The sequence below is a fragment of the Cyrtonyx montezumae genome, unplaced genomic scaffold, assembly GCF_038088225.1.
Source record: "Cyrtonyx montezumae isolate F1298 unplaced genomic scaffold, pur_monq_1.0 scaffold_4, whole genome shotgun sequence".
NCBI classification, from domain to species: Eukaryota; Metazoa; Chordata; class Aves; order Galliformes; family Odontophoridae; genus Cyrtonyx; species Cyrtonyx montezumae.
The window spans coordinates 26,487,232-26,511,165 of record NW_027072045.1 but is presented as its reverse complement, the minus strand read 5'-3'; the positions used below and the strand labels follow the sequence as shown (position 1 = coordinate 26,511,165).

Genomic DNA, 23,934 nt, shown 5'->3' with positions numbered 1-23,934 from the left:
ACTGGCTGAGTAAAACCGCCTCTAAATTTGAAGAGTGGTTTCTGTTTAATGGGTAAATTTGAAGAGTGGTTTCTGTTTAATGGGAAAACAATAGTTCTAGTCACATAATTCTTCCTTTAAAGCAGGAATACAATATGTACTTGTTTGTTATTACTAATATATAATTACAGCGGTCTTTATTCCTGAATGCAATTTATGAATACATAACATAGTATATACAGTAGAATTTAGTAAATAGCTGATATTAATATAATACTTTGTTTTGCAGCTTCGTAAAGCCATTATAGATCACATCTCAGACTCCTTCTTAGATACCACTGTTCCACTTCTGGTTCTCATCGAAGCTGCTAAAAATGGAAGAGAAAAAGAAATAAAGGAATATGCCGCTATATTTCGAGAACATACCAGCTGACTTGTGGAGGTATGTTTAATAGTCTAGCACTTCTTTTTAACTGTATGGCGAAACTAAATTGCTACTGCACTATTCCCTTTGCTGCCAAATACCAAGCAAGAATTAAGGTGGTATTTCAGGTAATTAATGGCCTAACACCATAGTAAACATACTTAATTTTTTCATAGTGGTATGCAGAAAGATAGTGGGTTTTGTATTATTGACAATTAGTCTTTGGTTGAATAGAAATTTAATGGAGGGGAATTCTGCTTTGAGAAATTATTGTAAGCATTTCCATGGAGATATTCAGTGAGAAGTTGAAGAAATGTGGGATTTTTAGGGAGTAATAGCTCAAACTGTAGGTGATCTAAGATGTAGTAGATTAATCTTAGCGTATGTGTTACAACATAAATACATACATACTGCGTATTTACTTCCTATAGTGCCTACAGTGAACAATACATATATTTAATAAAATGTTTTAAGTAACTGGCTTTTGCAGATTGCACACAGTGTCACAAGCTATCATGTGAGTAGTTGTTCTAATTTGTCTCTTTACTGGTGTTTACATCATACACAGCTATTAAAAACGAACATACAATTGAAGTTATCTTCTAGATATCTGATAGAACTGAAAAAATGAATTTGAAAATTCTTACATTTGTTTAAAGTACTGTGTTTTTCTGGAGCTTGTTTGATATCTAGCATCTTTTTGTTAAACTGTGCTGCAGAGCTCACCAGTGCATTAGTTAGATAGTAGTTACACTGCATCCATCAACTGCTAGCCTACCAGAAGGAAAAAAAAAAAAAAACAAAAATGAGGTATTAATAGGTAAGCAAGTGGTCACTAAGGGATCTCGTACCTACAAGCAGGCTGACCTAATTTCTACAAAAAAAAAAAATCAGACATTTTCTACAGCATCAGCAAAGAAAAAGAATATAGCAGCTGTTCTGTGGAAAGTGAAATAACGGTTCAATTGATACAAATAAAACATTAAATACGTTAAAGCAGTGAATTGGAAGCGTATTTTGATTTTTAGCATTTCAAAAGATGTTACGTGGAAAATACTTCTTTTTCTAAGTGTAAGTTACATTGCATTGCACTGCTGCTCTTATTCTGACAAGTAGCATGGTATGTAGATAGAATTAGACCTCAGTAGTCTTAATTTTCTGCAGCTTACTTTCAAACTGAACATGGTTCCATGAGTAATTGATAGCCCTCAGAGATCAGATACAGGTAGAAGAGGTAACCAGGGAGCCTGACTGTGCAAGGACAAGACAAATTGAAAAGCAGTGAATTGGTTTTGAATCCTTGGTGCTTCTATTATCCATTTTATTTATCACTTTACTTAGCTTTCCTTGGTGTAACTTCTGATGTTAAGCATCGCCTGTCCTCTTTGGGATGGCTGCCATGCCTTTTGCTAGGGATCAGCAGATGCTTTCCGTCTTTGCCAGAGAGTATTTATTTTCTTGTTTGTTTCTTATTCCTTTATTACTTACTCCCTTCATTGTTTAAAAAAAAAAAGTAATTAACCAAATCCTCATACAGTTCTCAGGTTATGAAATACAAAGCTGGTATGCTACTCATGTATCCCATTGCAGAACTGGGCTTCATCTTCCATGTAATGGAGAATAATTTGAAGTGACTTACTAAAGTACAAGATCATGGGCAGCAGATACCATAGAGCTGTGGAAGACCAATGGGTGTGATAGTCAAAGGTAAAACACTTGAAAATCTAAGCAACTAAGTATAATTAGTTGTGAAGAATTGCATAAGACAGTAACAATACTAGAGAAGACTGATAAATAAGGTAGGTGAGGTATTGGACAAGTGTAATACAGATTTGAAGGCATTTTTAACATCCACTTGTAGTTGTCACATATAGAGAGTTCTGGTGTGTGTGCCAAATCATACAGCAGAAGCCAGTGGTGGAAGTGCAACAACCCACGTTACCATAAACAAAATAAGAAGAAACACTTTTTTAGGTGTAAATACTCTTTATGAAACATACAACCTCTCAAAGTGGCTTGCAAGCTCTGACACCTGGAAAGCAGTTCAGATGATAGCAATCCTTATTTTCTGGCTTGGAGAACAGCCCAGGATAGAGTTGGCCTTTTGAGCTGGAGCACACCTTAGTAATACTAGATACTTTTTTTTTCCTAAATGATTATTCATGTTACTCTGGATTGAATGTCACCCTCTGTTTTACCATTTAGGCATTCAGTGTCCTAATGTCTCCAGAAGTAATTAGTCTATTTTTTTTGTCATGGAGTCCATGTTTCAGTTGCTGAGAGCTTGATTTTAGCATTGCTCTTGTAAGATACAGCTATGACGTAAGAAAGCTTTCTATTTTCATTTTTTATTACACGAACGTAAGATTAGCAATTCAAGATGAATGTTATAAAATCAGATGTATGCAGTGTCAGCTGAAATTCTATCCAAACAAAAATTTAACAGAAAATTTGTTGATTCAGACTAGAAATTAGTTTCTGCAAATAATTTCATTAAAAACATTACTGTTCCAGCTGATCATGCGCAGTACAACATTATTTAGCTGATGTGATGATGCTAGCATTGCTCTGGCAAGTAATTTGATTATATCAGTTCAAAACAGAGACAGGAAAACTCTAACACAGTGTTCATAATGTGTTTTCAAAATCATCAGCGAGACAACATTTGAATCAACATAGTTTTCTTAGTCTAATTAGTCCTTTGTAGAAGTTCATCCACATTATCACTTCCTATGATTCTATCAGTTTTAAATATTACTGCTGTTGCTGAATTGGTTTTACTCTCAATATTTTCACGTGTGTGCAGAAATTTGCAAAAATAGAATTCAGAATCCAGACCAGCAAGACCTGTGTTATTTGTATATACAGCTCTTCACTTAGACAAAGATTGATTTTAATCCTGCCTCCACTACATCCAATGGTGATCGATCATGTAGTGAATTTTATATTGTAGCATTGAGATGTAAGTCCATTATATGAAGTAAAACAAACCACTGGTATTTGTGTTATTTCTAGTTTAAGCCTCCGCTTCTCAGTTTAGATTAAAATAAATGATAAGAATCCTTCCTCTGCATCAGTAACCACCAGTATTGCTTTACTCATTTAGTTTGGTCTGTCCTCTAAGTAGAAAAAGTCAGTTATTCTGAGATGGATTGTTTCTTTTTTCAGTATAAAACCTTATCTACCCCAATTTACTCTTAATCCAAGATAATGATTTCCTGAAGATGGTTTATCTTGCTAAGTGCTTGTCTTTCTTTAGACTTAATTTTAGTTTCAGTTGCTGTTTTCTAGATAGCTGAAGTGAGGTGAGATGAATTGTACCTTGTGAGGTGTTTGCTTTTTGAGACAAGCATTCTGTTGCATTTTCTTGTGCTCCATGTAGCAGTTTTGAATTCAATGTCTTTGTGCATTTTTTCCCATCTATTTCTGAAAGACGAAGGATATTTGAATAGTAGGTTATGAGGGGATTTTCTGGATAAATACAGTAGACTAAGTTAGATGTTACAGGTTCATCTTCTAGCAGAGGTTTCCCCTGTAGGGAATTTGATATAGAACTTAGAAGTTCTTCAGTAAATATTGAGAGATGCTTCATGATTTCTATTTTAATCAGCAAATCAGAACTAGGAAACTTGGGATGTTATGCAGGTTGCTCCAAAAGTAATGCCTCCTACTTATTTCCATGGAAACTACAGCAAAGAGCACAATAACACTGTTTGATAGAGAATTCTCAGCTACAGAATGCTTGTTTTCAACATAGTCACCATCTGGCATTTTGGCCAGCAATGAAGTGTTTGTCATGTTCGTAAATATCTGCACTGGCGGAAGTGACCCGCTATTGTTGTCACCACTGCTGAAATGCACCACCCACTGCCTCACTGTGCTCACATCAACTGTTTGGTCTCTGCGAATGTTCAGTAAATATCACTTTTTTTTTCTGCATGGAAGAATTCAGTGGCACGCCTTTGCTTCATCTGCACTTCTGCGTCAGATGCCGTTGTGTCAGACTGTCCCTCTGTTGCCATCAGTCACACGGCAAGATCAAACAGGATATTGGTGGGAAGGTCTAACTTCTACTGCCATCCCACTAACATCTGCCTCTGGAGTTGTGGGCCCGCAGTACAAAACAGAAGGCATTACTTTCAGAGCAGCCCTCTTAATTATATAATTATACCTACTAGAAATATTAGTTGGTACTTTGTGGGTGGGGCTGGTGTTTGGAGTGCTCAGACAGCGGCAAGGTATTCGAGACACTTTGGCTTATGTCTGATGTCTGTGCACTGTTAGTGAAGTAATTCCTCAGAAATGAATCTCTTGGTTGTGAATGCAAGTAGTGCCTTCAAATGTACGGAGGAAACAAAGTAATCCTAATTACGTGAATGAAAACAACAGAACTGAACAAGTAAAGCACACAAAAAAGCCCAACCAAGCAAAACACAAATCCCACCTGGGATTTGGTACATTGAACTCTTTCCATATATGAAATGTATATTGAATATGAAGGATCAGCAGCTGAAGTATTTTCATGAGTTTCAAAGGTTACGTAATACATTCTTCAGATGGCTGTTATTTGGGGATACTATACATTGATCCTGCATATACCATATCAAATATGTCTGAATAGCAAATAATAATAGTTTATTATATTGTGGAATTTAGATGTATTGTAGAAATTAAAACAACAAAAAGCATCCATATTTGTGTTAATATTCTGTCTCTACCTTTGCAGATATTTCTTAAAATAAATTCTCAGAATATAGTTTGGTTAGAAAATTGCTTTTTTAGTAGTAATTTCTTATTGTAATGCATTAATTTTGGTACAGATATTTCAAAAAATGAAAATTAACTGTTCTGAGATTTCATGCATTTGGGTTTTGGTTTGAAATGCCTTTTCATTTAAAATATTATGATGAAATTACACATCTCAAGGTGGTTTTTGGTTACATGGAAATATTTTTCAATGTTCTTGTCTTAAGAAACGTTCAAAATTTCCTTAGTAATGAATCAGAACAAAACCACTGTTTATATTATCAAAATTATTACGAAAAGCTTTAGGGGACTTGGTTGTTCTTTCCTTATCATGGCATATAAGACATGCCTGCTTCTAGTAAAGATTATATTCTTGCTTGTTTTTTACTTCCATTGGAGATAAATAAAATTTATGATGTGATCAAATATGTGATAGTGAATGAAAGAGAGGTAATACGGAAGACTGAAATTTCCTGTCTACACAAGCTGAAAAACAGATATTCTGTAACTGGGAGTTTCTTGTTTGAGAAAGCTGACAGGCTGTTCTCCTGAGCTGCGCTTTCAAAGAGATGTAATGCTTTCTGAGAGGCTGCATGAACTTGAGATTAAAAAAGGAATTTGATGAGAGCAGGGAGGAATCCTCTGATTATCTTTTCTCTTGGCACAGTTGCAAATGTCCCGCTGCTGTGGTTAAAGGTCAGCTATACCAAGCTGAGGCTGAGGGATTTAATAGAAGTCGAGGCAAAGATGAAGTGAATTTTGTGTTCCTTGTCTCTTTTTGCTCAGTACACAAATGTATCATACTCTCTGTAGCCTGATCTAGTAACACAGAAGTCAGATGTGATACTGTAATACAAAAACTTGAGGTTTTTACCTACTGTCTAATTCTTGATGTTGATTTTTTTTGGTCTTGATTGTATTCCGTTGTTTCTGTTAGAGAGGAAACTGATTTTCGCAAACTAGGACTTCTAAGCTGAAATCTGTTGCTGATAATTGACAGCAAGAGGTAGCATGTATATGCAAGTGTATAGATATTGTAATGTAGTGATATACAAAAACAGATACGTGCAAGGCATAGTTATTAAAAAAGCACTAAACTTTGTCATTAGATATAAAATTTCTAGTGCATGAAATTTAGCACATATCTTGAAGAGCTTTCTAAATGATGTTAGAAGATCTAAAGGAGATTCTTGAGTTCTAAAAAAAAAAGTGTAGAGAAATAATTTATTCAGTAATCTTTTAGTTGAAATTACCGTATGCATCATAACAAACTATAAAAATCATAGAATCATAGGTTTGGACTGGAAGGGACTTTTAAGATCATGTAGTTACAACCCCTTGCTGTAGGCAAGAACACCTCCCTCTAGACCAGGTTGCTCACAGCCCCATCCAGCCTGGCCTTGAATGCTTCCAGGGAGGGGGCATCCACAACCTTGCTTGGAAACCTGTTCTAGTGTTTCACTGCCCTCAGAGTTAAGGTTTTCTTCCTGATTCCTAGTCTAATCTACCTTCTTCCAGTTTAAAGCCATTTCTTGTCCCGTTGCTACATGCCCTTTAAAAAAAATACCCTCCCTAGCTTTCAGAATCATAGAGGTTGGGAAGGACCTCTTCTTCCTGTTAACACAGGTTGCCTACAGCAGGTTGCACAGGAAGGTGTCCAGATGTGTTTTGAGTATTTTCAGGGAAAGAGCTTCCAAAGCCTCTCTGGGCAGCCTGTTCCAGTGTCCTGTCACCCTCAAAGAATCATAAAGTTACTTTATGAGGGGAAAAAAAATAAGAAAACTATTAAAAATTTTTCATTTTCTTAATACACTTGATAATATAGAAAAACAAAGAATAAAATAACTTACTGGCTATTATTGCTTTAGCTACTCCTAAAATCAGCTTTTTAAAAAGAAGAGATTGGTTTCTAAAATGTGCTGGGAGAACTTTGCTTACAGTTTTGGTCCCAGCACGGTGTGTGGTCCCTTATCTGGATCCCTAGTCCTGGGAAAAAAAGTTCAGGTAGATAGACTGTAGAAGAAGGGAGGAAAAACAGGTCTGTCATGAGGATCAGTGATAAGAGTCTAGAATAAAGATGAATTTGTTTATCTAACTGAAAATCCACATTTAACTTGGTTGAAAATGTCCATGTAAGGTTTATCTGAATTCCTTCTACATAGAAACCTTCTAATTGGTGCAGTTTCTGTAAAGAAATTGAGTTATATATTTATTTGTAAGTCTCTTTATGTAGATGCGTATTCACAACCCAAACATATTAATCAAAAATTTGCAAGATGCAGCAAAGTTGAAATCGTAGTATTTTATAATCAAAAGAAATCTACTGATAGAAAATTAAAAAGTATATGACATGAAAACGCTTCCTTTCTCTCATACAAAGAACAAGACTGATACCTCTTGGAAAAGCTTTCTTCATCTGCCTCTAGTTTCTTCAAAAACACTGATTATTTCTCTTGAAATGCAATGGGGAAAAATATCTCTCCGGTGCCACACCAACTAAACTTGTTTGTAATTTGTAACTCTGTGTGGCAAATTTTAACTATGCTGGCCCAGGAAATTGGATGCTGAGGGCAGCGCACTGTGGTTCTAAATGTAGTTAGCAAAATAAAATCATCCTAATGCTTGTGCTTTCCTGAGTGGAGTGTACAGCAAACCTTCAAGAAGCCTGTGACAGTTTTTTAACCTCTAAATATGTTGGTAGGAAAGAACTATATTCCTTCACATTAGTTTTCTTCTACTCAGAGCTAACAATCACAGGGAAAAAAATGACTAGAATTCTGCAGAACAAAAACCAACAGTAACCACAAAATGCCATCCAAAGTAACACACAATTTCATGGCAGATCACTTAAACTGAAGTGGAATTTATTAATCCACATCTATTGATGGGTTTTTGCTTTATATGCTCAAGTCCCGACAACTGCAAGATCTTTATTTCCAGCCCTGTCAGAAACAGTATGGATTAGGTACTTTCAGTGCCAGGGGATCACCATTTCTATGGCTGAGTGTTCCAGACTGATCAGCACTAAATAAGGATAATATTTTTACATTTAATTACACATTCTTTAGAATTGATTTTACTTGGGTATTGAAAAACAAAATTACTTTTGTTAATTGCGAAACTCTACAACTGCATCTGTAGAAGTCAAGCTGATAGATTGTTGGAGCATCTTCGTTCACATTCCGAATGTCAGAAGAGAGCAGAATCTTTTATTGCTCTTCTTTAGGGTATAATCAGAAGACCAGAAAAATGACTGCTGTTCAGCAGTTTTTTAGTCTTCAGACAGTTAAATTCTAAGTTTCATTCCCAGGCATAAAATAAAATCTGAGACTTGTCCCTTTTTTTTTTTTTTTTTTTTTTTTTTTTTTTTTACTAGCACTTGTTACTGTTCACCTTTTATACAAAATAAACTTCCTGTTGTATTGTCATGTAGTTACCTCTGTGTCAAAATAGCAAATCAGGACTCCTGAATTGCAGGGTATGTCATCATCCTTGTTTTCATATTACTGTTTAAGTTATGGAACTTATAGACATAACCACGCCCAGGACCTCTACACAGGAGCTATTTCAGAAATAGCAGGCAGCACAGGAAAAAAGCAGAAATGCTTTAAATGCAAAAACTTTTACAATTCTGATGAAAGGAACCTGTCAGTGGTAACTGGAAGACTGTGGACAGGATGGAAGGAGGCCTTCAAAGAATACTAACTTGTTCTTAATGTATTGGAGTTAGTAGAAGGAGGGATGCTTAATGGAGAGCTAATGTGCTCATACTAGTGAATGGAGAAAACTGTGGAGAAAATTTAATTATCTTGAATTAAGCATCTGTTTTTAACCACATGCAAATTTCAGGGCTTTGAACCTTGGTGTTTTGGACCCCACAGAGTTCCAGGACCTTGCATCAAGTCCTGAATTCATAATATGAAAATTTTTACACCTTTATGTAATTGATTAAATAAGGCTCAACTTCCCCATTATTGATTGAGCTTCAGATGATAAATGGTGACATTTTCATTAATCCTCTTAATCAGTTTTTATTGCATAAGTGTGAAGCAAGAGAAGAAATGATGAACATCCAGAATACCAGAGTTTCTGTGTCTGTTTACCATACTACGTGGCTGATATTTCTAGCTGTTGAGGTGGGGTGGACTGTAAGTTATGCAAGCTCTCTAGGATGAGGAGTTTTGCTGATAGCAGATACAGCTGACACAGAAGTGTACTGGCAGTTGTGTTTCTTGAATTACTGCAGAAACCAGAAGTTCCTCAGATTGTTACGAGTTGTGATTGTTAGGAATTGTGATTCCATGGCATGTCCCCAGAAATCTCAGTTTTGACAGGACTCTTCTGTATTGTCTCCCATAACAGAATAATGCTGAAGGTGCAAAGAGGGTATGGGTCACTGAAATCGTAATGTCTGTATTAAAGCTTCTGCTTCTTCAACCCAAATACCTGTATTTGTGTATGTGTGTGTGTTGTCATTACGATTCTGTTCCTTTTTGTGGTGTTAGATGCTTTTTCTTGGAACGTGAATGCTGTGATACCTGGTGGAGAAAGGAGGTTTATGCCTCCTGGTGGAATATTCCTTGTTCTACGTGGCCCTTATTATGCAAACTGTCAAAAGCACATATATATTAGAGGCTGTTCTTTCAGTCAAGCAGTCTGACTTGTATTGAGTCAAAATGTGGTCTCAAATTCATGAGAGCAGGGAAATGCACCTGTGTTTAAAGTGTTCTGTAGGCTAACTGGAGTAACCTAAGGGTCAGGTAACACGTTTGTTTACCTAATTTAAACACTTTTCTAGTAATTACCTTTCTGAGTGCCTTAAGCACTGCCAAGTGGCTTCTCAACAAGTATTTTTTCCCCACTGTCAGGGTTCAGTTCTTAGATGACTACTCTATAACATAAATTATTAAATATGTTGAAATAACTGGGAAATGTTCTGATATGCAACGTATATAAAATTAAGCATAGGAGCTGAAATTGTTTTCAAAAAGAAGAAAAATAGTATGTCATGGACTAGCATTTCTCATCATAAGAAAGGCAAATGGTAGTCACTCGACAGAGAAGTTGGATGTTTTTGTTTTTGACAATTTGGCTGAGACAAAAGGCACCTACTGTTAGATGTTTTCCTTCAGTACATTCTTCCTCTGGAAAAGCTTTTTAAAAGAAACCAAACTGATGCAGATGCAGTATTCAATAATGTGAACTGTCCTTTCGCATCGCTCATATTTTAGTATCATAACATGTAACTTCTTTTTAATAGATGTTCAAAAAGTATTGAAAATACCAGTGGAGACAAGTGCCAGTCCCTTCTCCCTGGTCACTGACAAGAGGATGCAAGGGAACAGCATCAAGGTCCATCATGGGAGGTTCAGTCTGAACATTAGGAAAATTTCCTGTGAGGATGACTGAACACTGAACAGGATTCCTAGTGAGGTGTTTGATGCCCTTTATCTATCAGTGTTCAGGAAGTACTTGGGTAATACCCTTGTTAATTTACTTAAGTTTTGGTTAGCCCTGAAGTGGTCAGACAGTTGGACTCAGATGATCTTTGGAGGTCCCTTCCTGGTGAATTACTCTATTCATGTCAAATTTCTGAAACATTATCCTTTTGAAAAGCTCAGGCAGCTCTTACCACACCTCAGGAACCTTCTTTCTAGACTCAGGATAGAACTACATCATCTAGTCACGTCTCCTCTTAATGAACTTGTTAGCCAAACAGTATCAGTTTGCTTCTACTCAGTCAGTCAGGTAAAGGTGCAGATGGGTGATGCTCTGTGTATTTTTGTGATGGGAAGTTAATGGGGCTGTTTCAAGTATTACCTTAATTAACATGTATGCCATCAGTTCTTCTTTAGGAATCATTTATAGGTTATAATCCTAGGCTTCCTTGCTCAGAGATTTGTTACCTTTGAAACTTATTAGTAACCTGTGTAACTCTTGTTGGATGGGCTATTATGGGAGGTGTCAGGATTGTTTCTTAGGTGTTCATCACTTTGCAATGATTATCAGTGAATTCATTTGTCTTTCAAGTCTGGTATTCAGTAAGCAAGATACAAGCTCAATAAGAGTTTTGTCAGTGAGTCTATTAGGAACGTAGTCTTTGAATTGTTTTTGTGTGCTGAGTGGTGAGTACATGTGGAAGCACTTTCCTGGATGCCATAGAGAATTCATGTGCAGTTTGGACACCCGAATGATTTTGTATGTAAATTTTGATTGTAAATTTTAGTTTCTTAAGATAGTTACTGCGTTATACCAATCACTGAAGGAATTATTATCATGAATGCTTGAACTCAGTTTACAGTAAGATTTCAGGATGGAAATGTTTTGCTAGTAAAAAAAAATAAAAAAATTATTCCATATAAATTGTAGCTAGGAGATTGCTTCCAGCTCCAGTACTGTTGGAATTAGCTATCTATAGATGTCTTCTATAGCAGTTGTGTGAACACAGCTCATGATTCTATGCGCTAGGAGGAGAAGGAAAACTTATACCCACGAGAATAATTACTTATATGTTAATGAGATAATTAAGAAAAAAAAGAAACAAGAGAATCAATTTATGTTTTTAAAAGACGTGAAATGTAGAATATACAGAATGCATAAACATGTACTGTAATTTTATATATGCTGTGAAGATCAAATTTTTATCACTGGATCAGTATAACATTAACTTTGCTTTATGTGTGCTGAATTTATCTAATATCTAAGGGGGAGTGGGAGGTTAAGAGGTGAGGCTGGACTCTTCTCAGCAGTATGTGGCAATAGCACAAGAAGAAATGGCCTGAAACTGATGCATAGGAAGTTCTGCACAAATGTGCTTCGGAACTTCACAGTGCAGTGACACAGCACTGGCACAGCTGCACAGAGAGGTGGTGGAGTCTCTTTCTCTGGAGATGTTCAAGACCCACCTGGACACCTACCTGTGCAACCTGGGCTGGGAGCTGCTTTGGCAGGGGGTCGGACTCGATCTCTAGAGGTACCTTCCAGCCCCTACAATTCGGTGATACTTATCTAACATACGTATATACCTGTACGTCATAATGACCTCCAATTATGGATTGCTTTATAAGAGTACTTTATAACCATTTAAAATAAAATAGGTGTATTTCATAAAAAGGTTCCTATTCATGTTCTTACCTTTAAAATCCAGTTTAAAATTTTGACTCAATTTAGTATGAGAAGATTTTGGAACAGATATAATATACATACAGACTTCAAGACTTTCATGCCTATGCTGCACAATTGATCAATGTTCAGTGGGGAAAACAGAGAGGTGAAAGAATACAAATCAGGGGCAGGATTGTTTGTAATATTGCTGAGAACTAAAAGCAAGAGGGCGCTGTTGAGTTCACCTTTACCTCTCACCTCTTCTAGCAGTCCAGCAAGTACCTTCTTAGCCATTATTTTGTGGCAGCCCCCATGGTATTGTCTTAGCACCCCCATTTTTGTGGAAGGTTCCATTACTGTGCTGAGATAATGGTATGTCAGGTTGCCTGACAGTGATTTGGGGAGTTCTCCAGCAAGGTGAGATAAATACATATTTTTGTTGGATGTTTCCTGTTTGAGCTTTTAGAATAGATTACAAAACAAGGCTTTATGTGTTCTGGAAGTTGAATTTCCTCATCTGTGGTCAGGGCTCTTCTGAATGGTAACCTGTCTGGTGCTGAAGGGAGCTGCCTGCCCAGGTCGTGTTTGACCCAGTGTGGGTGTTTGTTTTTCAACTTGTCAGTGTTAAGAGGTGCTACTTTACCTTTTGTGAACTCTAAGCTTAATGGCCTTGTTATTTTGAGACTTAGTATTCTGAATGAGAAAATCCAACATTTCAGTCCAAAATATTGGCTCATGAAGCAATGATACAAAGCGGTGTGAGATGCACTTTCTTTTTCTAGGTTGCTAAATGATCAGTTTCAGTTTCTATTCAAAATGATTTATGATTTTGAATTAAGTACTTCATGTGAACAATAATGAGCTTTTAGGAGCACGTGTGAATGGCCTGTTGCCAGTGGAAATGAGGGATACATATCTGTACTAGAGCAGCATTTTTGTCAGTATTTGTATTTAATCATTTGTTGCTACTGTTTACCCTTACAGCTGCTCACTGAGGGAGTGGTATATGTATATACTTTCTTTGGATTTATATCATTTTCAATACCTTCTCAGAGGAATCAGAAAAAAGAATAAAGGTCTTTAAATAATGCTGAACATATTAAGTTATGTCATATCTTTGGGATCTGTAAAACATAATTGCATTTTTAGTTCACAGTAGAAAGAATTGATACACCTATGTTCTGTGGTTGTTTCCTGCCTTTAGCAAGGCTATATGAAAGACTTCATCACTGCTTTCTGATGGTCATTGAGATACTTTTCTATACAAAGTTTTCTATACAAAGATTTCCCTGAATTATTCTCCTTTTAATTCCAGGAAACAGCAGTTGTCAGCATTGCAATTGTTGGAAAGCTGAGTGCCAAAAAATAAATAGTCATCCAGTTAATTGTAAAACGTAAAAACAAACAAACAAAAAAGTCATCTGAATGTAGTTTTTTCTGCTTTTAAATGTGCTGAGAAGGTGCCATACCATTTAGCACTGACTTGGCATTGTGTCCCAGTATTTGCAGAAAGGCAGCATTGATTTGTAATGTAGGACTATTGTGTCGCTCCTGGCTAAAGGTGCTGCAGTGACTGTGCTAGAATGGCCTTCTAGAAATCCATCCATTCTTGGAATCAGCCTTTGCTGGGAAAGATAGACTTCTGCTTCTCTGTAGATTTGGTGCATGCATCAGTTTTGCTCTGTTGTGAGAGTTATCTACTTGTCAGAAGCATCGAGTTGTGGAAACTGACCGAAGTGGAATTGCAAAGATAAGGCTGTGGTTGCTTGTTTTGGTAGGAATGTTGGGAAAGGTAACTTTCAAAGAAAGGCATTGCGAGAGTTTTAAAACACTGAACTTACGTGAGGTTCTGAAATGTTACTTTCTTAATTACTGTGAAAGAACTATTTGAAAAGAATTACTCAAACTCATCTGATGTTTTTGTATATACAAGGTAGCAGGAGCTGGTGGTTTGAGAATTGCTTAGGCACTGATCTGTTTATTCTCTTCAGTAAATTTTGTCCTCTTTTTGAGATGGGAGATGTCTTCCCAGAGCAAGGAGAAGGTCCCGAGTTGCTGGAATTCAGATATTGCCACAAGCTGAATCTTGCAAAAGTTTGTACAACTTTTTTTGACTCTATTTCTGGAGGGCAGGAGAACTTCTAACTACAATTCTGTGTAGATATTGGTAAAAGATCTTTGGTTATAAAACACGTTGTTTCCATTTTAAGGGAGAGATCTTTTCAGGATTGCTGATGATAATACCTAAGGTTTCAGGTAGCATCCTACCTGCAATGCAGTATGAAACGTTTCCCTTTTCTTTCTCGTACATTTTTGCAATCCATGTTTTAATTTGAATTTCAATTATAGGAGCCAATTAGTACACTTAATTATAAGTTAGCAAACACTGCCTTCACTGGCACTGATTTTATCAGCTTACTACTACGTATGTTGATATACAGGGTTGAATAGTTCTGTGTATTTATTTTGCAGCACTGATATGTAAGTATCTAGGGACAAAAGGTGATTGCTGGAAGTCATTAAACCTATTGGTGTTAGCCTTAAGCAAGGTCAGTGGGACATTTCAATCTTAACCCACTAGTTGGGATGTTACAGTACTCCTTTGGTTGTTGCTAGTGTTGATGAACTTCTGCTGAGTAGCCAGTAGAATTCGAGGGTTAGATTCTAAAGTAGTGGTTTCGCTCTTACTTTTTTTTCTTTTGGTTGACATAATCTTTTAGAAAAATAAGTGTTTGTGTATACAAATGCCTGAGAAACTGGGCATGTTCTTGTCAGATGGGACGTAACTGACCAGGTGTGATGGGAGTATTCTGGGAAGCAAGCTGGCTGGACTGATCAGCAGAAATTTAAGCTAGATTTGTTGGGGAAGGGGAAAAATTTCTAGGTGACAGAAAAGGGGCGAAGAATGCTGTCATTTTAGGAAACAGAAAGGAAGAACCTCAGATTTGATGAAATTTATCGCTAAGGAAGCTCAGGAGGACTCCTTGAAGAAGGTTACACTGCTGATAGCCTTGCCGAAGATCCTCTACACCAGTGCATACAGCATGGGAAATAACCAGGAGGAGATGGAAGCCATGGCATAATTAGAGAAATATGATGTAATTGTTTCAGAACTGTGGTGGGGTGAGTCACACAACTGGAGCACAATGAGAGCTACAAGATTTTCAGAAAAAGTAGAAAGGGAAGAATCATAGAATCACTAAAGTTGAAGAAGACCTCTAAGATCATCCAGTCTGACTGTCTACCTGTCACCTATATTGCCCACTAAACCATGTCCCTCAGTGCAACGTGTAAATGTTTCTTGAACACCTTTAGGGGACAGTAACTCCACCACCTTCCTGAGCAACCCATTCCAGTGCCTGACCACTCTCTTGGAGAAGTAGCATTTCCTATCATCCAACCCGAATCTCCACTGGTGTAATTTGAGGCCATTCCCTCTTCTCCTATTGCTAGTTACATGGGATAAGAGACCGAGCCCCACCACACCACAGCCTCCCTTCAGGTAGTTGTAGAGAGTGATAAGGTCACCCCTGAGCCTCCTCTTCTCCAGGCTGAACAATCCTAGCTCCTTCAATTGCTCCTCATGAGGCCTGTGCTCCAGACCCCTCTCAGCTTCATTGCCCTTCTCTGATTGTGCTTGAGACATTGTGAATAGCTGCCTCTTGAGAAATAACTGATTGAGTTCATGATCTTGAGGGGCTTGCAAAGAGCAGAGTCAGGACTCAGAAATTGAAGAGAGTGAACTTCCAGCTGGGGATGCCCTGGGGCATGTTCCTTAGGAACACAGGAATGGAATAGAGCTAGCAGGTCTTCAAGGACACCTTCTTGAGAAGACAAGCTGTTCATCCCCTGGCTTTTAAGAAATCAAATAGAAGAGGCAGGAAATTGGCATGGCTGAACAAGGACCTGCTGATCAAATAGAGGGAAGGAGAGGACATTTACAGGCAGTGAAAGCAAGGCTGGGAAGCGGCTCTGGAAGAATGGAGGGATGCCCTCTGGACATGAGGAGATGAAACGGGACTTGGTGAGGGATATGCAAAGTGGCAGGAAGGGGTTCTAATTGCTACATTGCTCAGAATAGACAGACCAATGAGAATGTGCCCTCTGTGATAAATGAGAAGAGGTAACTGGTTTCAATGGACATAGGGTAAGCTAAGGTACTCAACAAGGTCTTTGCCTCAGTCATCACTGGCAGTCATACTTCCCACGCTTTTTGTGTCCCTGAACCTTTAGGCAGAGATCAGGTGAGCAAAATCTCTTTCACTGTAAAAACAGAGCAAGTCGGAGTCTGCCTCAAGGGATTGAAGATATGCAGCTCTATGGGGCTGGATGACATGTATTCCAGGGTCCTGATTGAACTAGCTAATGAGATTGGCAAGTCACTCTCCATCATAATCACAAAGTTGTGTCTGTCAGGTGACATCCCCAATGATTGGGAAAAGGGAAATATTGTTCTTGTTTGTAAGAGGGGGATGCAGGAAGTCTGGGGGAACTATAGGCAGGTCAGCCTCATGTCTGTGCCTAGGCAGATCATGGAGCAGATCCTCCTGGAAACTGTTACAGTTTGTATGAAATAGAGAGGTGACCCTAGCCAGAGCAGCCTCAGCAAGGGCAAGTTTGTGCCTGACTAATGTGATGGACCTTTGACTTGGAGTGATGGCATCAGTAGACGAAGGACAGCTGCTGTCATCTACCTTGACTTGTGCAAGGCCTTTGGCATGATCGCACACCACATCCTTATCTCTCTGGAGAGAGCTGGATTTGAAGGGTGTACTATTTGATGCGTAAGGAATTGGTTGGATTGTCACATGCAAAGGGTTATTGTTAATGGGTCTAGGACCAGGTGGAGGGCAGTGATAAGTGGCATACTCTAGATATCTGTCTTGAGACCAGTGTACTTCAACATCTTTGTCAGCGACACAGACAGTGGGATTGAATGCATCCTCAGCAAGTTTGCGATGGCAGTAAGCTGAGTGGCACAGCTGACAGAATAGAAGGAAGGGAAGCCATTCTAAGGGACTTGAGGAAGGCACAGTTTTACCATTTAATCTCTTTTAATCTCTTTCTTTGCTGATTGTAATCTCTTTGTTTGCTGATTGAGATCTGAAACGGAGGCTGTCTTTATTCAATTCACTGTAGATATTTGTAGATGGAATAGCCATTTTGGAAGAGGACAGTTTCTTATATTGGAATGCATCTATTTTGTGCAACTGACTGTGATGAGGGTGGATGTGTTGAGTCTGAGTCTTTCACAAAGGTGTGAAATGCTTTATTTGTAAATAAATACAAAGTGGAGCATTCTAGCAAGCAAATGGATGCAGGTCAGTGCTGTCAAGATTTGCAACTTCACTAAGCAGTTACTCTCTAAAGCATCAGATACTGGTTTAGTAGTGTCTGTGGCCCTGAATATGCACCCACCTAAATATTTTTGGTCTTGTGTATTCTGCACAGGTTCAGTAATAGTAATGTATAAATCTGCTTTATGATGATAAATTTCAGAGCAGTGTAGGGCATTTTTTTTTTGTCAACTGCTGTCAGTTCCAGTTAATACTGTGTTATGTTTCTTTGAATTTTCTACCTATAACCTGTTCAGTGTCTTCATCATGCTTTAATATTGCCCGCTGGTTTTTGATAGTAATTTTGGGCTGGTATTGTTGAAGCTGGAGATAATATTGTAGTCAGCTTAACTCTAATATTGGAGTTGCAGGTTTTGTAACTGGAAAAGCATGCAACCACATTCTGTGATGTATAATACTGAGAATGTTTAGATTTATTAAAATAATACAGTAAAAAAGCTTGACACACTGAGATCTGGAGAGGGAATCCTTAACCTAGTTCTTCAACTGTCTCTAGTTTTACCAAAAGCAGTGCGAGAAAGCTTAATGGGGTTCTGTATTAAGCCTGACACTTAGATAAAAGTTAATTATTTCTGAAATGTTTATTGTGCAGAGTTCTCACTTTCACATGTCATCTTTGCTTCAGTGGGATGGGTTTTTAATTTTATATTTTTATTGTGTGACCCAGTTTATCAAAACAGTTTTCTAAATGACCTTGTATGAAATGAAACTTAGCTGAGAGTGTAGAACTTGTAATAAACAGACTTCTGGTTTATGTTATTTGAAAATAGGCAGCAATCTAGTCCATTGGTATTCAAATTCCCTTTTATTAATTAATTACTGAAATAAAATCTCTAGCATGCTTGACAAGTAATGTTAGAGGAAGCACTTTGTTACATAATGCTCTGAGGAGTTCTTTCATGTTAACAAGGCAGCTGGTTACAGTTGAACAGAGGAGGTGGTTACTCTCCAGTGTACAGTGTAGAGCTAATGTTGTGAAATCAGTAGTGATCATGGCATTAGTGGCGTAACGTGTAATTCACTTCTGCAGAGGAGGAAAGACATGGAGGCACGTTAAAGAGAAATGCAGAAGGAACCAGAAGTTAGGTAAACAGGATTGCGGACACATAATCTATCAGAATAGTTAATCTGGCAGTGTCAGTGATGTTTCTGGAAGAGTGGAAGGTAAAAAGTGAAAAGAGTCAGGAATAGCAGCAAAATGCATGTTCAGTGTATTTTGAGTATAGTTTCTGAAAGGGTAGCAAGAAGAAAAACAAAAAAGTAGTGTGACTTGTAAATGGAGGTATCCTGGAGCATTTTATAGGGAACATGAAAATCAAGTGGATACTCTGGCAGCAGATGATAAACAGCTTAGTATGCAGGTCACTCTGAAATTAAAGCCTTCTGTTTATTCCTATGGAAACCAGAACAGATAAAAAGAGCGCAATAGCACTGCTTCGATAGAGAACGTTCTCAGCTACAGAACACTTATTTTCCAATGAAGTTGCCATTTGGCATTTTGGCCAGCAATAAGAGTTGGTGTGCTGCACTTGTAAATATCTGTGCTAGTGGAGGTGACCCACTGTCGTCATGACTGCTGAAGCGCACCACCCACTGCCTCACTGTGCTGACATCCACTGTTTTGTATCCATAAGCGTTCAGCAAGCATCAGTTAATGTCAGTAGGTGACATTTTCGTCTTCATGGAGGAATTCATTTGCATACTTGTGCTTCATCTGCACTTTCACGTCGGATACCATTTTGTCAGACTGCCCCTCTGCTGCCATCTGTCAGCTATCAATAACATGCAGTGGAATATTGTCAGGAAGGTTCAACCCCTGCTGCCATAACAACATCTGCCTCTAACATCATGGGCTGACATAACAAAACCAGAAGCACTAGTTTTGGAGCAGCCCTCTAATCAACTTGATTTTACGTTTGAGTGCATATTACCCAGGAGATCTCTTCAGGACATAGTGAGGGAAATAACTTAGGAGTTAGCGTATTTGTGGTTGAGACCATGCTAATTATTTACTGTAATCTGGATTGTCTTTTAGGTGGAACAGCCGTTAGATTAGTCAGCTACTGAAGATTAAACTAGAGATTAAAATAGAACTCTATTACTTACACATAAGTTGCATATGAGGGCTACTCTGGAAGTAATGCTTCCTCTTTTATAATGTTGGCTGGTGACAGCAGAGGCAGATGAAAATTCTACCTAACTGGTTTAATGGCAGTCAAGTAAAATGGAAGACAAGGAGGTAAATTCACTGTTAGAATGGCAATATGATATGTATTCCTAATACCGAGCTGAAATGTTTTAAGGCAGTGACTATCTGACTACTATGTTTTCAAAAACTGTTTTGAATTTTTTAAAAGGCATCTAGTATATAAACAACATAGTCTTACATTTGTTTTAGACATTTATGACTTACTTCAAGTTCCAAATGCTTATATCTTTGATGTGCTGCTTGTGTTTTTGGAATATTGGATTAGATCATCACCAAAGAATACTTAAAACTGAGATTCATGGGGGAAAGATTGAGATTAGGAACAATTTTTCTCAATTATTGTATTTAAAAAGAAATACTAATGCAGTTGACTAAAATAACAGCGCATTTTCAGTGCAACTATGAAAATTGAATTTCTTTTATCCTAAAGCTGTTTTTATATAACTCAGGTGGAGAACCAATGAATTGTTGGAATAACAGGAAAAGGGTCATAAATTATTTCCAAGAAGGCACAGCTGTGCATAGAAGGTCGTGCATTCTTAGCCCTCATCCTCTTCAGAATTTTGGAAAGGAAGAGTAATTTATTTGTCCTTGGACTAACAAATTCTTTGTAATTATTTATATCAATTAAATACATAGAAAATTCTGATAGTAGAACATATTTAAATTATTCTTTGTTGTAAATAGTCTACTACAATGTTGATAAATGAAGATTTGTTTTTATTGTTTAGCACCTGGGCCATGCAGTCCATTCATGAGTTGTGAATAATTGCAGATGAAGTATGCCTATTTGTTTTACGTCTAGGCTGTTAGTTGCAGTACTACAGAGGACTATTACTCAGGCACTTCTTGAACTACATTAACCTGAGAGTGATGCATGTGTAAATACAGTTACTTCAGGAAAGGATTATGGAAGCTCACGAGTGTAGTAGTTTAGGTAATGGCCTTACATGGCTTCAACACAATGCAAAGATCTACTGGGTCTCAGTGTCCTGTAGGCACTCTTGTACCTTTGTCAAGACAGCCCATTACTATGTGTTGATGTTGAGCAGTGGTGAAATGAAGTGAGACTGTGTTCCTTTTCCTTCATCTTTGCAAACTTGTTGAGTTGTGTAACTTTTTAGAAAAGCCGTTTTCATATAAAGGAAGCTGTATCTCCATTGTGTATAGTGAAACAGAAGATAAACTTGAACTTTTATATTTTTCGTGTTTTCTTATACATCTGCAATATAAACTGTAGTGTCTTGACTGTTTCATTAGATAATTCTACAGTTTATTAATGATCTCTGTATGGAACAGGGCATAAATAATTCTGTATTTCATTGTATCAAATCATGGCAAATCTCACTGGATCTTAAGGTCTTAAAAGTATGTTAAAAAAAAAATAGATAGATAGATACGTGATTTGAAAGGCTCTGAAAAGTAACAAAACCACCAGAAGGGATTTAAGAAGTTATAGGATTCTAAATTGAAATTTCCTGAAGTTAAGTAAGTATTTCACTGCAGGTGTTTCATGGTGAACTTGAACTGAGGAGTGGTCATGAGATTCCTTGTTACCACCCTCCCCTTTCCACCGTTCTTTTTTTTTTTCTCCTGAGCTTTCTTGTTCAGATATGTTCTTGAACAAATTCATTTCCCCAAATAATGAATACCTACTTATAAAACTGTTTGTTTGTTTATTTAAGGTTGCTAATCTTGCTTGTTCATTATCAACAAATGAAGATGGAATGAAAATTGTTCAAATGGCTGCTAATCAGATAGAGACTTTGTGCCCACAGGTATGACTTTTTCAATTAATTTCCATTACAGTGCACTGAGCATGCACAGTGTTTTGTTACACAACGTAGGCGTTTAGTTAGGCTGCTTCAGTCTAACATTCACATTGAATTCACATAGTGGTTAGCGTAGTCAAATAGAAACTGAATAACAAATGAAGGGCATGCACTAAGTTAATCCTTCTGTTATTTGTTAGTGGTTAACACAGGAATTGTGAATAGTCTATTGATTCAGAGTCTTGAGGAATTGTAGGAATTGCAATTTAAGAAACATGCTGTTTTGTTTCAGAAACTAAATGACTGAATTAATAGCCTACCATGACTGGCAAATTGGGAGTGTCTTTTCTTTTACAAAGCACAGTATATACTTTGACTTAACTTGAAATGTTATTACAATTCGCTTTATTTTGTGTGTATGTGAATGTTCAAGTATTAATTCTGATTATCACCAACTATAAAATTGAACTTTTGTCTAAAGCAGATGAATAAGAATTAGCACAGCTGCTGATACGTTTTTGGTACTTAACTTTCAGGAAGTGTATTCATTCTGTGTTTCTCATGTTCAGAATTACAGATGTGTAAAATTTCTGGAGTTACTTAATTCTGTTTAGAGCAGAGATGATTTGTGTGAATCGGTCAAAAGATTTTTCAGCCTTGAGGCAGCCTAATTTTGAGATCATTAGTTCTTTGAAGAGCACTGCAGTTCACAAGGTGGCCAAAATATTCTTATCCTTTTGTGAACTTCAATACTAATCATAGATGAAACAGAAGTTGATGTACAAATATTAACAGAATGTTCCATTACGAGCTTGAGGAGTCCATTTTATACTCGTTGAGTAAAAGACAAGACATGAATAAAAGGAATGTGTGTGTGATACTCTGAAAGTGTATCATCAAGTCACAGAAAGGTTTGGGTTTGAAGGGACCTTGAGGACCATACAGTTCCAATCATCCATGCTGTGGGAAGGGATGCCTCCCACTTAGTAAGGTTGCCCAAAGTCCTGTCCAGCTGGGCTTGAACACTTCCAGGGATGGGGCTTCCACAACTTCTCTGAGCAATTTGATCCTGTGCCTCACTGCCCTTATTGTATCAAATTCCTTACTATGGTCTAATCTAAATTTACCTTCTTTTAGTTTAAGGCCATTACCCCTTATCCTATCACTACACTCCCTGAAAGAAATCAGTGTTTAAATGTCTATTTTTATAACTGTGTAGCATTTCAGTGTTTTTATACATATCATTGTATAAAATGGCTTATTTGCTTTATTGTGTTACTGTTTTTGTAAGATTATTAGCTTGTAAAAAGAATTTAACAGCTTCTTCCAGCTGTATTATTTCTCCAAGGGTACGAGTGGACCTTTACTATTATTATGCATCCACTTGTAGCATTGTTTTGAAAAGTTAGAATTATCAGTATCACATGCTGTAGCAGAAACTCTTAACAGCTAATTTTGACTAGAGGATTACTTTTTTCTCGTGGCCATTTGAATTGCTAGAATTTAATTTTCTGTACTAAAATAAGTTAATTGTTTTTGTTTTGCTTTGTTTTCCCTTTGGTGTGGTATGTATTGTCATTCTTCCTGTGTGTGTCTGCTTCTTTTAAACCTTTTTAGAAACCTTTAAAATTCATTTTAAGGATGAATTAGTTGATGATTATAAATTTATCTAAATGGAGAACGCTGTCGGCATGTGAAAAGATTGTATTACTATTAATGGTGTGTTCATTGTGCAGGATTTGCTGCTTTCTCAGATAAGGATCATTCCCTGTGAATGCAGTTGGTATTTTACCTAAGTCAGAACATCAGAGTAAGGCTTCTGCATTTTCCCAGTAAATCGTATTATGTTATATCATTAGAAAATTCTCCACAGGAAAATAATTATTTCTTAAGATCCCTGCAGAGCATATCAATTAGAGTTTGAAACAGTAGAAATTTGCATGCAGAAATCCCCAGTATTCTTAAATCTGTAGAGTAAAAAACAAAACAAAACAGTTTTACTCTTTTTGCTCTGAAAAATATGTTGCCAGAAGGGAATCAACTGGTTTGGATTAAAGTCTACAGACATACCCCCCCCCCCCCAGAAGAAGAACAAGAAGTCAGAACAACCCACCATAGTACACCTACAGAAGACACCATAGAATCTTTGGATTTGAGCATTAAAACTTCCCATGGTGCCTTAGCACTGGTAAAAAGGTGCACAGGACATTTGGGAATGGCACAATGTTGCAGTAGAGGAGAATCAGACTGAACATTAGGAAAAATTATTTACTGTGATGGTGGTCTAACACTGGAACAGGCTTTCTGGAGAGGTGCCTGATACCCCTTGCTTGCCAGTGTTCG

General features: G+C 37.3%; 1 protein-coding gene across 1 annotated transcript in view; it reads left to right on the top strand.

Moving 5' to 3' along the window:
• Positions 1-23,934, top strand: part of CTNNA3 (catenin alpha 3) — a 367,000-nt gene that overhangs the window by 225,379 nt on the left and 117,687 nt on the right. The window contains 2 exon segments of the mRNA XM_065746949.1: positions 269-421; positions 21,505-21,597. Coding sequence (XP_065603021.1) covers positions 269-421; positions 21,505-21,597 — 246 coding nt within the window.